At 53.7% G+C, this 12,116-nt stretch overlaps 1 protein-coding gene across 1 annotated transcript; it reads right to left on the bottom strand.

Moving 5' to 3' along the window:
- Nucleotides 1-2,473: 2,473 nt before the first annotated feature.
- DES (desmin) lies at nucleotides 2,474-9,955 on the bottom strand. Its single transcript, XM_019741859.3, has 9 exons — nucleotides 9,279-9,955; nucleotides 8,250-8,310; nucleotides 8,037-8,132; nucleotides 7,714-7,875; nucleotides 7,439-7,564; nucleotides 6,807-7,027; nucleotides 5,211-5,254; nucleotides 3,479-3,561; nucleotides 2,474-3,285 (listed from the first exon to the last, which is right to left on the bottom strand). The coding sequence occupies exons 1-9, from the start codon at nucleotides 9,854-9,856 to the stop codon at nucleotides 3,244-3,246; spliced, it is 1,413 nt and encodes a 470-aa protein (XP_019597418.2). The 5' UTR covers nucleotides 9,857-9,955; the 3' UTR covers nucleotides 2,474-3,243.
- Nucleotides 9,956-12,116: the final 2,161 nt, after the last annotated feature.

Here is a 12,116-nt window from a genome sequence, read left to right as displayed (position 1 = left end):
CAGGGACACGATGGGGAATAAAACCAATAAAAACACTTGCCCTTGGTTAGCTGACATTCTAGGTGTTGAATCAAAGGTCATTGATGTATTTTCATATGTGTCTTGGGCAAGCTTGTGGTAAGAAGAGGACTAGGAAATGGCGAATGGGTGGAATGCACTGTCCCGAGGGGCAGGGGTGGGAGGGCAGCCAGAGTGGACAGGCAGGGTAGGAAAGTGCCCGCTGAGTCCTCAGTTCCTGGCTTAGGAACATTTTCGCCTCCACAGTCCTTCCTACTCCACCCCCTCAGGTGGGGTCTGAGTTGGTCAGGAATTGGACCCATGGGTCCAGCAGGAAACCTGTCAGTCTTCTGTGAGCGCTCTTATTTCTTAATGTACAGAGTATTGAAGGAAAAGATACCAAGTATCCCCAGAAACGGAGAGGTTTTGCCGTGGAGGTGATGGGGAATGTGTGCATGACACATAAGACCCAGATCTTCTTTGGTTTATTTTCATCCATTCTCTGGGAGCACCACCTCCATCTCCCTAAACTAGCTTCTCTGGGTCACTGTCCACTTCCCAAGGAAAGAGACAAAGCCGAGGACTTAGAACCAAAATTTCTAGTCCCAGGAAGGCTGTGCTCAGAGAATGCTTCCCCACTGGCGACACAAGGTGAGTTTGGGCCCTCTCTCTTCTCTGAGGACAGGTGGGTATTCGACACAGGACACAGATGTGTGCTGAGAAGGATGAGCTTTCTGACTTTCAGAGCTGTCCCCAGCTAAAAGGGGGCCACCATGGAGGGGTGAGTTCTCTGACACTGGAGACATTCAAGCACAGCTCGATGACTGCTCATGAAGGCTGGTGAAGGAATTGCTGCATCGTGGGGGTCATTGCCTTCGAGGTCTGACTGTGTCTAAGATTCCTACACTCCCTCCACTTGGGTGACTAGTCTGCACCGAAGCTTTTCTTTGGAGGGTGGGGCTGCCTCTCAGACCTTCCCTGATATATGTGTCCCTTTGTCTTTTGTGGGGTGCACATAACTCATTCAGGAGTGAGAATGAGCTGCGAGGCTCCAGAAATTACTCACAGGGGCACACACCACCTCTTATCCACCTGGGCCTGGCCTCCAGCAGGTGTTTCTCTCACACAGAGACTAATCCAGGGCCTTTAGCAGGCTCAGGGACGAGCCCCTCACCCCTCCCTCTTCCTCCATCCCAGAGTGAAGACACTGGAAATGCCATTTCTGATTTCACTTGGAGCTCCACTACAGGTTGATTGCAGGAAGTTCTAGGGCCTGAAGGGTTCCCCCCCAGGAGCACCTGGGAAAAGCAATGATCGTGAGTCACCAGTGGCCTAGGGAGAGGACTTGGGGTGTGGCAGGGCAAAGAAAACCACAGAGAAGGGGTCCTTCTTAGAAGGAGGGACTACACAGCCCAGAGGGGAAGGGGCAACTTCTGAGCAGGGCCGTGTCCAAGGAGGAGAGAAAGTTTCTGGAAGAAAACCAGTTGGGAACATCAGACTAGAGACCTGAAGACTAAAACCCCATTAGGTTTATTTCACCTACAGATGGTGAATTTATCGTGTTTGTGATTTCTACCCTCTTCCTGTCTCTACAGGAGAACCTTTAAATCTGTGAGGAGTGACAGGAAGCCTGAAACCTGCATGGATCCATCAAGCTTCCGAAATCATTGATCTACCTGGAATTTATTTTTTGGAAGGAGTGAAAAGAGAGACAGACAGCCTTCCCTCCTGCTCCCACCCCATGACTCCCCAATTGCCTCCAAGCCCTGTGTTGAGTAATCAAGGTTTCCCCACAGAAACCTTCAACATATCTGTGTGAATGTTTTGTTCCACAATTTCCTAATTTTCTTTTCATATGTCCTATGTTCTCCTCCCATCTTTCCAATTCTCCCAAATTTTCCCTTTAGTATTTTAATTGAGATAGCCTTGCATTGAAATTATAGCTTAATGGGGGATGAATGGACATCTTTAGAGGATTGGGTCTTCTCCAAGAGCAAGATAAGAGCTTTCCACTTTCCTTAACCTTGTTATTTTTCCTGAATTGACCCTCGTGTACAAAAGGTGCTCCAGCAGGTTTAATGAAAAGAGGCTGTAAGCTTCTTTGGGGAAGGAACTGGGGGAGCCCTACTTCAGAGCCAGTCTACAGAGAGCAGGGGTGACCTTCAAAAAGAGCAGCAGGTGGTGTCCCAGGCCCTGATGACCCAAAGGGGAGTAGGAGGCCCAAGGGGGACAGTCCCAGACTTGGGGCCTAATAGGTGTCTGTAGTTCCCCTACAAAAACCCCGTCTGGTCTCCTTCCCCATATGCTACACGCATACAACAAGGCTGGGTGGCTCTGGGAACAGAAGGTGTGACAGGCCTTGGGGGATAGTCTGGCTGGGCAGGAGGGCAGCACACAGTCCCTCGCGGGGGACAGTTCGATAGGGCCCTGGGCGTCCTTAGGGAAGACTGGGCAGTCAAGACAGCAGGGAACATGCTAGACTTGTGCTTATGTTTTTATTGTTTCTGTCCAGAGCCCCTGCAGTGGGGGAGGGGCAGGCACGGGGAGGTGGGCATCCCTGCCACCTGCCTGAGACCGCTCTCTGCCTCTCTCCTTTCCTTTCCTCTCAGCATCTCACCTACCCTCTCTCCTTCTGAATCTCCTGCTCCCACATCTGGCACCTTCGGGGGTTCCTTCTTATAGCCCCTGCTTGCTAAGCCCACCCTGGGAACGTAAGAGACTATGGGGTCAGTTTAGTGCCCCCAAGCAGTCTCCACAGGGGCTAGTCCCCCAGTTACCTGCCCAGCTTACTATGGAGGAAGCCCTTTGTCTCTCTGACCCAGGCTGGGGAGTAGGGAGGTCCACAGGGCTCCATCCTGATCATGTGGGTCCCAACACCCTACTTGGATGGGGCAGGCCCTCTCCAAACCAGAGGCTAGAGCCTGAGGTTACAGAGGTGGGAATGGCAGGGTCACTACTCTGCCTTGGCTCCACCTAGGCCCTACCCAGCACACCCCAAGGGTGACTAAGACCCAGGCTCACTCAATTCCAACATCCAGGACTTACACTGCTGGGGGCTGCCTATGCTCGGCAGGGATGGGCCATGTCCCCTGTGGGGACCGTAAGGGGAAGTTGGTGAGCAGGGGTCAGAGGCTGTGAAGGGAGCACTGTGGCTGGGTGTGGTGCCCTGGGATGGAAGGAGGCTGGCTTCAGGAGGCAGTGAGGACAGGGGCAGGGCGGTCTCTGGTGGCAAAGGGGTCTCTGGCTTTAGAGCACCTCGTGTTGCTGCTGTGTGGCCTCACTCACGACCTGGGAAAAAAGGGAAACTCAGTCCAATCCAGCGCTGGCAGGATTATAGAGCCATAGCCGTCCGCCCCCACCCAAGCATGGCAGGACCCCTTCTCCCCCCAGAGAGGGGCTCGAACAAGCACAGCTGGTGGAAAGCACCCGGCTGACAGCCCCCAGATGTACCCCACAGCCCCCACCAAGGCAGACCGCTCACCTCCCCATCTCGGGTCTCAATGGTCTTGATCATCACTGTCTTCTTGGTATGGACCTCGGAACCCCTTTGTTCAGGGCTTGTTTCTGTAACAGATCCACCCCCATGCTCAGCCTGACCAAGTCCAGGCCCAGGCAGCTGCAGCGGCTGGGAGTCCATCCCTGGTCCATGGGGCAGAGCACGGAAGACTCCCACCCCTTCAAGATGTGCCTGGTACTTTCTCAGCAAAACTTTTATCACCTGTCCTTGAGCCCAACACCCAGCAAGTGGCACTGCAGACCCCAGGGCCAGTCCCATGGCTGAGATGGGATCAGAAGCCAACAGATGTGCTCCAGGTGTGGGCTGGTGCAGGAGGGTGGGACTCCTGAGACTCAGGCCACTCAGCATTCCCATCCCCCACACATCTCCTTGCTCCCTCTCTGTCCCTGGGCTGCAGGAGAGCCCTGCATGAATTTGTACCCTGACAGTTAGCACCCCAAAGCCCAGTCCTGAGATACTCTTTTGGAGGATCTCATGGTACTCAGGCCCCTTTAAAATTCTGGATGAATAACTTGATATCCTAATGACAGAGAGACGGACAGGAGTCAGTCATTGATTCAGTGTGTTGGCAGCCAGTGACTTGCCCCTCTGTGCCTCAGTTTCCTCATTGTGAAATGGTAACAATAATACTTGCCCTGTCACGGCCACAGGACTATTAATTTCAAAACGTATTAAGCAGTTTTACACGCAAGGCTCACACGTGGTGTCTGCGATGAACATTGTAACTTGGCGGAGCACAGTATGTATTTTTTCCTGATGGAAATGAACATCGAAGATATAAATGGTTTGGTCTAGGAAAGGCGAATGTGCCAAGGACTCTGACTTCCTTTCCTAATGTATCATTATAGTGTGTTTTTCTGCTCTCCAGGTTGGAAAGCCATGCAATCTGCATCTCACTAATGGCAGAATGGCAGAATGCCCCAGGAGCTGCTTCTTCTAATTGTTTGGCTTCGCTAGGGTTTGGCTTCATTGTTTCAAACGTGCACCCAACATCTTGCTCCAGCACACTGGAGGTGTTCAACAAGCAGTTGGGAGGGGGGCAGGTGGGGGGGTGGCACTTGGCAACTTGCCATACAGACACTAGGTGGTGGGAGCCTTGTAGCCCAGTGTGAATGGTTCTAGATGCTCCCGCTGCAGTCCCCCAAGGACACTCCTGGTTCCTTCAGAGTTTGGGTACGTCAGGAAACAGAAGCTATTTGCTGATACTCAATAATCCCACCAGGTGTAGGGGACGTGCTCAGTACAATACCATGAGATTAAAATACATACAAATACAATAGTTTAGTGGTTACCAGCAGGTAAGGGGGTGGGGGGTGGGAGATGAGGGTAAGGGGGATCAAATATATGGTGATGGAAGGAGAACTGACTCTGGGTGGTGAACTCACAATGGGATTTATAGATGATGTATTACAGAATTGTACACCTGAAATCTATGTGATTTTACTGACAATTGTCACCCCAATAAATTTAAATAAAAAGATACATAAAAATAAAAATGAAATGAAATAATAAAGTACTGTCAAAAGATGCCTCTACCTAAACTTCCTCCCTTGCCCCTGCAGCGGCCCCGTTTCTCATCTCGACCCCAGCCCTGTCCCCACGGTTCCATCCTCCACTCCTAGGTGGCCTTGGGCAGTGCCCATGCTGGACTCCAACCCCTTGCCACCCCAGCCTCCACCTGCCAACAAGCACTCACCTCGGAAGTTGAGGGTGGAGAAGGTCTGGATAGGAAGATTGATCCTGAAAGAGGAGAGACCAAATCCCCATAGAATTAGGACCCTCCATCTCTTCCATCCATTAAAGCTTGCCCTGGTCCTCTCTCTAAACACCATCCTCAGCTGTCCCGGTCCCATGAACCCCAGCACTCCCACTATCACACTGCTCAAGGTATGGGATCAGAACCAACTCCGGCTGTGCCAGGAACTATCCTTTCTGGAAGGATCACTCATTCCGTCTATTCCTTCTCTAACCTGCTGACATGACACCAGACCTCCTACCCCACTACCCTCTCCCGTTTACCAGGGTTTCCTTCTCACTCCTGACACTGCAGGGTGCATCCATAGCAAGGCTGGGTGACATCCATTGTGTGTGCCCACCCTCCAGGCAGGCTGGGAACTTCTGACCCACCCACGTGAGGCCAAGTTCCAGGAGCTGCCATACCCATGTATGCCTAGTGCCAGGAAAATGCAATGTGACTTTAGCTACCTTAAAAAGCCATTATATGTACGTGTTATACGAAACCTGAAATCTCTCTTTGTGTAAGTCTATATCTAAATATGTCTGCTCAATAGCTTAGTGGTTACCAGAGGGTAAGGGGACAGGGTAGATGAGGGTAAAGGGGATCAAATACATGGTGATGGAAAGAGAACTGACTCTGGGTGGTGAACACACAATGTGATTTATAGATGATGTAATACAGAATTGTACACCTGAAATCTATGTAACCTTACTAACAATTGTCACCCCAATAAACTTCAATTATAAATAAATAAATAAATAAGTCTGCTGATTTTTTGAAACTTCAGATGTTATCATTTTTATGAGTATCAATGGGCATCATTTTTTTGAGCTAATGACCTATTTTAAATTGAGATTAAGTTTACATTCAGTGAAACACACAGATCTTTACTGGGCCATCCAGTGAGTTTTGAGCAATGTCTACATCCATATAACTATGAGTCTCAATCAAGGTATAGAACCTTTCCTTTCCCCCAGCAGGTTCTCTCGTGTCCCTTTCAGTTGTACGGTGTTTTCTGTGTTTAGAGGTGAGTTGACAAGTCTGAGTATGTCCTACTGGTTCTTTTCCTATGAGCACGTGTGTGTGTGTGTGTCTGTGTGTGTGTGCACGCTCGCGCACATGCACCCTCAGTGCACAAGCCTCTGTACCCTCTCTCTTAGCCTGCATTCAAGCCTCTCTGTCTCTCTGTCTCCCTCTGTCTCCATCTGGCCCCTCCCTTTCTTTCCTCATCATTCCTCACTTTGCTCTCATCTCTCCCTTGACTGGCAGTAATACTTTATTTTATTACCAGTTGCTGAACATGGTTTTATGCTGCTAGTTCTTAATTCTGAAGGTAGATGAGGGAATACTTACATTTCTCTTTTTATAAAAGCTATTAATTAAATCACTTTTTCCCCGGGTGGCCTTGATTAATTCTCTGCAATTAGTGGAGTGGTGGACTCTTGTATAAAATTATTTCCAGATCTTGTTTGAGGTGATCCTGAGCCCCGTCCCCCGGGGCAGGAATGAGCCCCCAGCATCTCTCAGAATGCCAGCCCCCTCCTTGCCCCTCACCGGCTCTCCTCGCCCTCCAGCAGCTTCCGGTAGGTGGCAATCTCTACGTCCAGGGCCATCTTAACATTGAGCAGGTCCTGATACTCCCGCAGGTGGCGGGCCATCTCATCCTTGAGGTGCCGGATCTCCTCCTCTAGGCGAGCAATGTTGTCCTGGTAACCGCTGGCCTCACTAGCAAAGCGGTCCTCCAGCTCCCGCATCTGCCTCATCAGGGAATCATTCTGCAGGGGAGGGGCGACTAGGTCAACATCAGGTTGTTGGGGGTGGGTGGGTGGGGAACACTAGGGTCCCAAGATGGACAGCGACACAAACATCTGGGGCTGGCAAGCAACCCCAGAGAGTCAGGTCCAGGAATTGTCAAACCCATCTCAGCCAGGGAACCCTGAACTCAAATGAAGTGTTATGTGGAAACTCAGAGAATAGAACTGATAAATGTTCAGCCTTCCCTGCACCCACATAGGAGCCCCATGATTTTCTGAAAGCCCAACTGGTAATCCACCTGTTTTTACCCCTGTGGCAGATATGAGGAGACGGAGGCCCAGAGAGGGTATGTGATGGGCCCATCATCACAGACTGAGGGTGTGAGGTACGGGCAGGAAAGGCTGAGCTGGGTGAGGTAAGCAGGGACTCACAGTGCCCTTGAGGGCATCGATCTCGCAGGTGTAGGACTGGATCTGGTGTCGGTACTCCATCATCTCCTGCTTGGCCTGGCGCAATGCGTCATTATTCTTGTTGGCTGCCTGGGTCAGGTCAGACACCTAAAGGCAGAGAGGGGCCCTGAGATGATGCAGGCAGAGGTGGGCAAGGGAGCATGGAGACCCTAGCTCACCCTCCTCCCCGTGGATGGAGCCACAGAAAGCAACTCCAAACCTGGGATTGAGGGGGAGGGAGGGGCCAGGCCGCCTACCTTTGACTTGTACCATTCCTCAGCTTCTGAGATGTTCTTAGCCGCGATGGTCTCGTACTGGGCCCGGATGTCCCTGAGCGCGGCGGTGAGGTCTGGCTTGGACATGTCCATCTCCACCTGGACCTGCTGTTCCTGAAGCTGGGCCTGCAGCTCTCGGATCTCCTGCATGGTGCAGCTGGGCTTCAGTCCCCTACCAGGCACCCCACCCCCCAGCACCCTCACACCTCCATTCCCAGAGCCAGGCACTACCACTGTCCCCCACCCCCACACCACCTACTTTCACCAGTGTCTAAGGACCCTGGGGAGGAGGGCCCAGGGCATACCTCTTCATGCACTTTCTTAAGGAATGCAATTTCCTCGTTGAGAGATTCGATCCTGCGCTCCAGGTCAATGCGCGCTAGAGTGGCAGCATCCACATCCTGGGAGAGGTCCAACAAGAGGGACAGGGTCACCTATCACCCAGGAAGGGCAGAGGGAGACCAGGGGCCACACGGGGGAAAGAGGGGTAAGGCTGCTGGGGGTCCAAAGAGGCTCACCGCACGGAAGGCCGCCAAGTTATTTTCTGCTTCTTCTTTTAGCTGAATCTCCTCTTGCAGCCTGGTAGGAACAGACAGATGGAAAAACAGACAGTTGGTGGGGATACTAAAACTGGCCCTGGAGATGACTGGCCTTGGGCTGCCCAGGGAGTGGGCTCAGGACAGAAAGGAAAACTGGCTGCTGGGTGGAGACAAGAGGCCCCGCCCACGCAGAGAGTGGACAGGAAGTGGCCCAATCTCTGCACTAGAGCCACACCCTGGAAGTCTATGTCCCCACCAGACTGTGACCTCCCTGGGATTAGGAACAGTCTATTTTATCCACTTCTGTGTTCCTGGTTTGCAGCTCCAGCCGGGCCTGTGTACGTGCTCAAATGATGTTTGTAACCTGGGCAGCAGGGTGGTGACTCTGCTTACACGGGCTCTCAGAAGCAGGACCCATGAATACTTGCTCTATACTTGCTGCCCTTTCCTACTGGGAGCCCGGTGAAGCCCCATCTCTAAGTTTTCTGAGGGCTACAGTCCCCCACCCACTCTCCCGTTCCCTCTAACTTACCCATTCCCTTGTGAAATGGCACAGCCTCAGCCCGGCCCAGGGGCAGATTCCCTTCTCTAACCCCCTCCCCAAAGCCTCATCGCAGAGTAGCTGAGAGCTACTGCTTGGATTCCCCACCCCTTGCCCTTCCCAGCTGGCCCCAGATTTCCTGGTCTCCTGTCCACCTCCCCCTTCCCCTCTGACTGCACTTGGACCTCTTTCCTCCACCCATCTGCCTGCCTGACCCCCATCAACATCACCCCAGTATCTTAAGACGCTTTTTCAGGGGGCTGTCCACAGGGCCCCTGGTCTTCCAAGGTCTCCCATTTCCACCCCATCATGTCCCCCCAAAAAACTGCTTCGCCGAACAGGAGCACAAGGGAGAGCCCGGAACCTATCTCCCCTCGGGGGACACAAGTAGATGACCTTCTTGGGGGCAGGAAAGGGTCCCTGGCGCCCAGCGTGGACAAGGGGTTCTGGGAGCACCGGGTGCTCACTTGGCCTTGAGCCGCTGCAGGTCGTCCAGCAGGTTGTCGCGCTCGACGTCGACGCGGGCGCGCTGGTTGGTGAGCACCTCCACCTGGCGCCGCAGCTCGCGCAGCTCCTCCTCGTAGATCTCAGCGACCCGAGTGGGCTCGCGGGCCTTGAGCCGGTTCACCTCGGCGGCGAGCACCGCGTTCTGCTGCTCCAGGAAGCGCACCTTCTCGATGTAGTTGGCGAAGCGGTCGTTGAGCTCCTGCAGCTCCACCTTCTCGTTGGTGCGCGTGGTCAGGAACTCCTGGTTCACCGCGTCTGCCAGCGAGAAGTCCAGCAGCTCGCCCGCGCCGTAGGAGGAGGGCACGCGGGCTGTCCCCAGCCGGCTGGCCCGCAGCGACCCCAGGCCCCCTGCCCCGCCCGACGTGCGCGACACCTGGTACACGCGGGACGACATCGAGCTCGAGGAGCCCTTGGTGCCGAAGCCCGCGCGCGAGAACACCGGCGAGCTCAGGGGGGAGCTGAGCGGGAAGGCCGGGGACCCGCCGAAGGTGCGGCGGTAGGAGGACACGCGCTGGCTGGACGAGTAGGCCTGGCTCATGGTGGCGGCGCGGGCGAGGCTGGGCGGCGCGGAGGAGGCGGCAGGCGGGCGGCCGGCCGGAGAGTGGATGCGGAGAGGGGAGACAGGGCCCCCAGCCGTCCGCACTATTTGTATCCCTCCTGACATCAGCCCCCGCCGCCCCTCCCCTGACAGCTGCAGGATCCTGCTGTCCTGCCAGGAAAGGGCGGCCGCTGGCGTGGGGGTGGGGAGGCCAGCTACCCCGCAAGAGGCCTGTGCCCCCAGCCGGCGGGTGGGGGGCCCTTGAAGGGTGTAGGAGTGGCTGGTGGACCTAGGAGGGCAGAAGACAGGCCGGCCTGTCAACGACTTCACCAGGGCTGCGGCTTCACCCGGGCTGCGAGCATGTTTGGAAGCCCCAGGCAGGCCCCATTCAGCCCTTGGGTGCCTGCCTCCTCCTGGGGTTGGTCAGGGGAGATAGTCCCAGAGAGGCTTCCACTTAGTTTGAGGGTCTCCTTTTTGCTCCAACATGAGACTTTGGGTCATTTACTGAAGGGACAAGGCCTGTTCCCAAGAAAGTCTCCAAGTCACCTTTTTTCTAAAGATTCTCTAGAAGTGGCAGAAGTTTGGGAGGGCTCAGGTGAAGACCAGGAGACCATCAGTCAGGCCTAGAGGTGGGGAATCTCTGGCAGGCCCAAGGATGGGAGGGTGCCCTGGGGGCAGAGAGCAATCCTGGCCAGAGCTGGCCTGCTCAGGTATGTCCACTGGAACCTGGGTTCTAGCTCTGAGCCTCAGTTTCCCTCTGGACTAGTATAGGCCCTTTTCCTCACCCCCACCCCCACCCCTACTGGTGAAGGTGGGGCCTCAAGTTTATAAGCAACAGGGTGATTTCCAGAAAGGGTCTGTTCCACTTTCAGTTTCCAATCACTATGTACACTCACCTCCGCGCCACCAACTTCGCCTGGCTTCTGCCCCCTTGTATCCACCCCACCCCTCTCTGATTCATCCCCCTACTCACACCACCACCCACAACCACACACACACCAGGGGTTTGTGTTTTGTCAGGAGCCGCATGTCAACCCAGCCATCTCTCTGGCAGCAACAGCTGCCAACCCAAAATACCAGAGCTGGTATTTATAGAGGAGAATGCATGGGTCCGGGAAACATGCGCACGGGAAAGGAGCTCTGGGGGGTGGGGACCGGGTACCTGAGGAGGCACGGGTGTCAGACTGCTGAGGAAGGCTTGGGGTGATAAGCCCCACACGCTTCCTACCCCCATAATGCTCCAAGCCCCCAGCATAAATGGAGGCCGGCAGAGGGCTTGCACGTCCCTTCACAGCCTACCCTGCTTCATACAAGGTACTGGCTGACCCCAAAGGACATCCCCACTTCTCCATGAACACTGGCTGTCTCTCTACACCTCCACCTGGCACTCTACAGGCCTCTCTTAGGCCTGACCCTTTTGGAATGCGAACCTTGGGAACACGGTGCTGGTTTTCCCTAGCTCTGCCATCACCAGCAGGACTAATAACTAGCAGACAAGTCCTTTATTTCTGTGTCCTCCTTATAAAGTGGGAATGTTAGTCTTGCCATGTCTATCCTGTAGGTGGTTAAAGAGGCTCAGGTCACAATATGCAAAAATCCTACCTTACATGTATTGATCACCTACTGTATACCACTCTGCTGAGTACTCCACACCCATGATCCCTAATTCTCCAACAACCCTATGAGGTGAGAACTAGTATCATTCCCATTTTGTAGCTCAGGAAGGTGAGGTAGTCTGACACCAGAGCCCATGCTTTGCCCCCAGGGTGGGTGTGAATGTGCCAGGTGACCTGTAAAGGGCTTTGTTACTGCTGTGTTTTCAAAGCCTTTTCACATTAAGTGTCTAATTTTTGCCCAAGAGACAAGCTTATGAGGTGGGTAGGGAGTTCCAGATATTCTTAGCCACTCTTTGAGTCACTGCAAGCTGTTGCATTCTGGTTATTTTTGTGTCTTGTCTCCCAAACTAGATTCTAGTTTCCTGAAGAATTCTGGAGACCATGTGGATTCTTAGCACACCCCAGGTGGCACTGTCCTTATCATAGTTCAAAGTAGCCTGAAAGCTTTTTTCCCCCTCCCCTTATTTTGGTAGCAAATGTTACACACACACACACACACACACACACACACACACACACACACACCAGGAGTAGACAGGTGACTTAGTTCCCAGTCAGTTTTAGAACCGCATTCCTCTCACTGCAGTGATTGGCTCAAAGGGTGGGCCTGGACCTGAGCAAGGCCAGTTAGAGAACTTCCCTGG

Source organism: Rhinolophus sinicus, chromosome 17, assembly GCF_057876585.1.
Source record: "Rhinolophus sinicus isolate RSI-liver-muscle chromosome 17, RSI-T2T, whole genome shotgun sequence".
Lineage (NCBI taxonomy): Eukaryota > Metazoa > Chordata > Mammalia > Chiroptera > Rhinolophidae > Rhinolophus > Rhinolophus sinicus.
Note: the sequence above shows the minus strand (reverse complement) of the source record. Positions and strands in the feature narration are given on the sequence as shown.

Coding starts and splice junctions, on each gene's coding strand:
- DES (XM_019741859.3), bottom strand. CDS start 9,856: ATGAGCCAGGCCTACTCGTCCAGCCAGCGCGTGTCCTCCTACCGCCGC. Junction 8,311..9,278: donor CTGCAGCGGCTCAAGGCCAA/GTGAGCACCCGG, acceptor TGTTCCTACCAG/GCTGCAAGAGGAGATTCAGC. Junction 7,876..8,036: donor TTAAGAAAGTGCATGAAGAG/GTATGCCCTGGG, acceptor TGCACCATGCAG/GAGATCCGAGAGCTGCAGGC.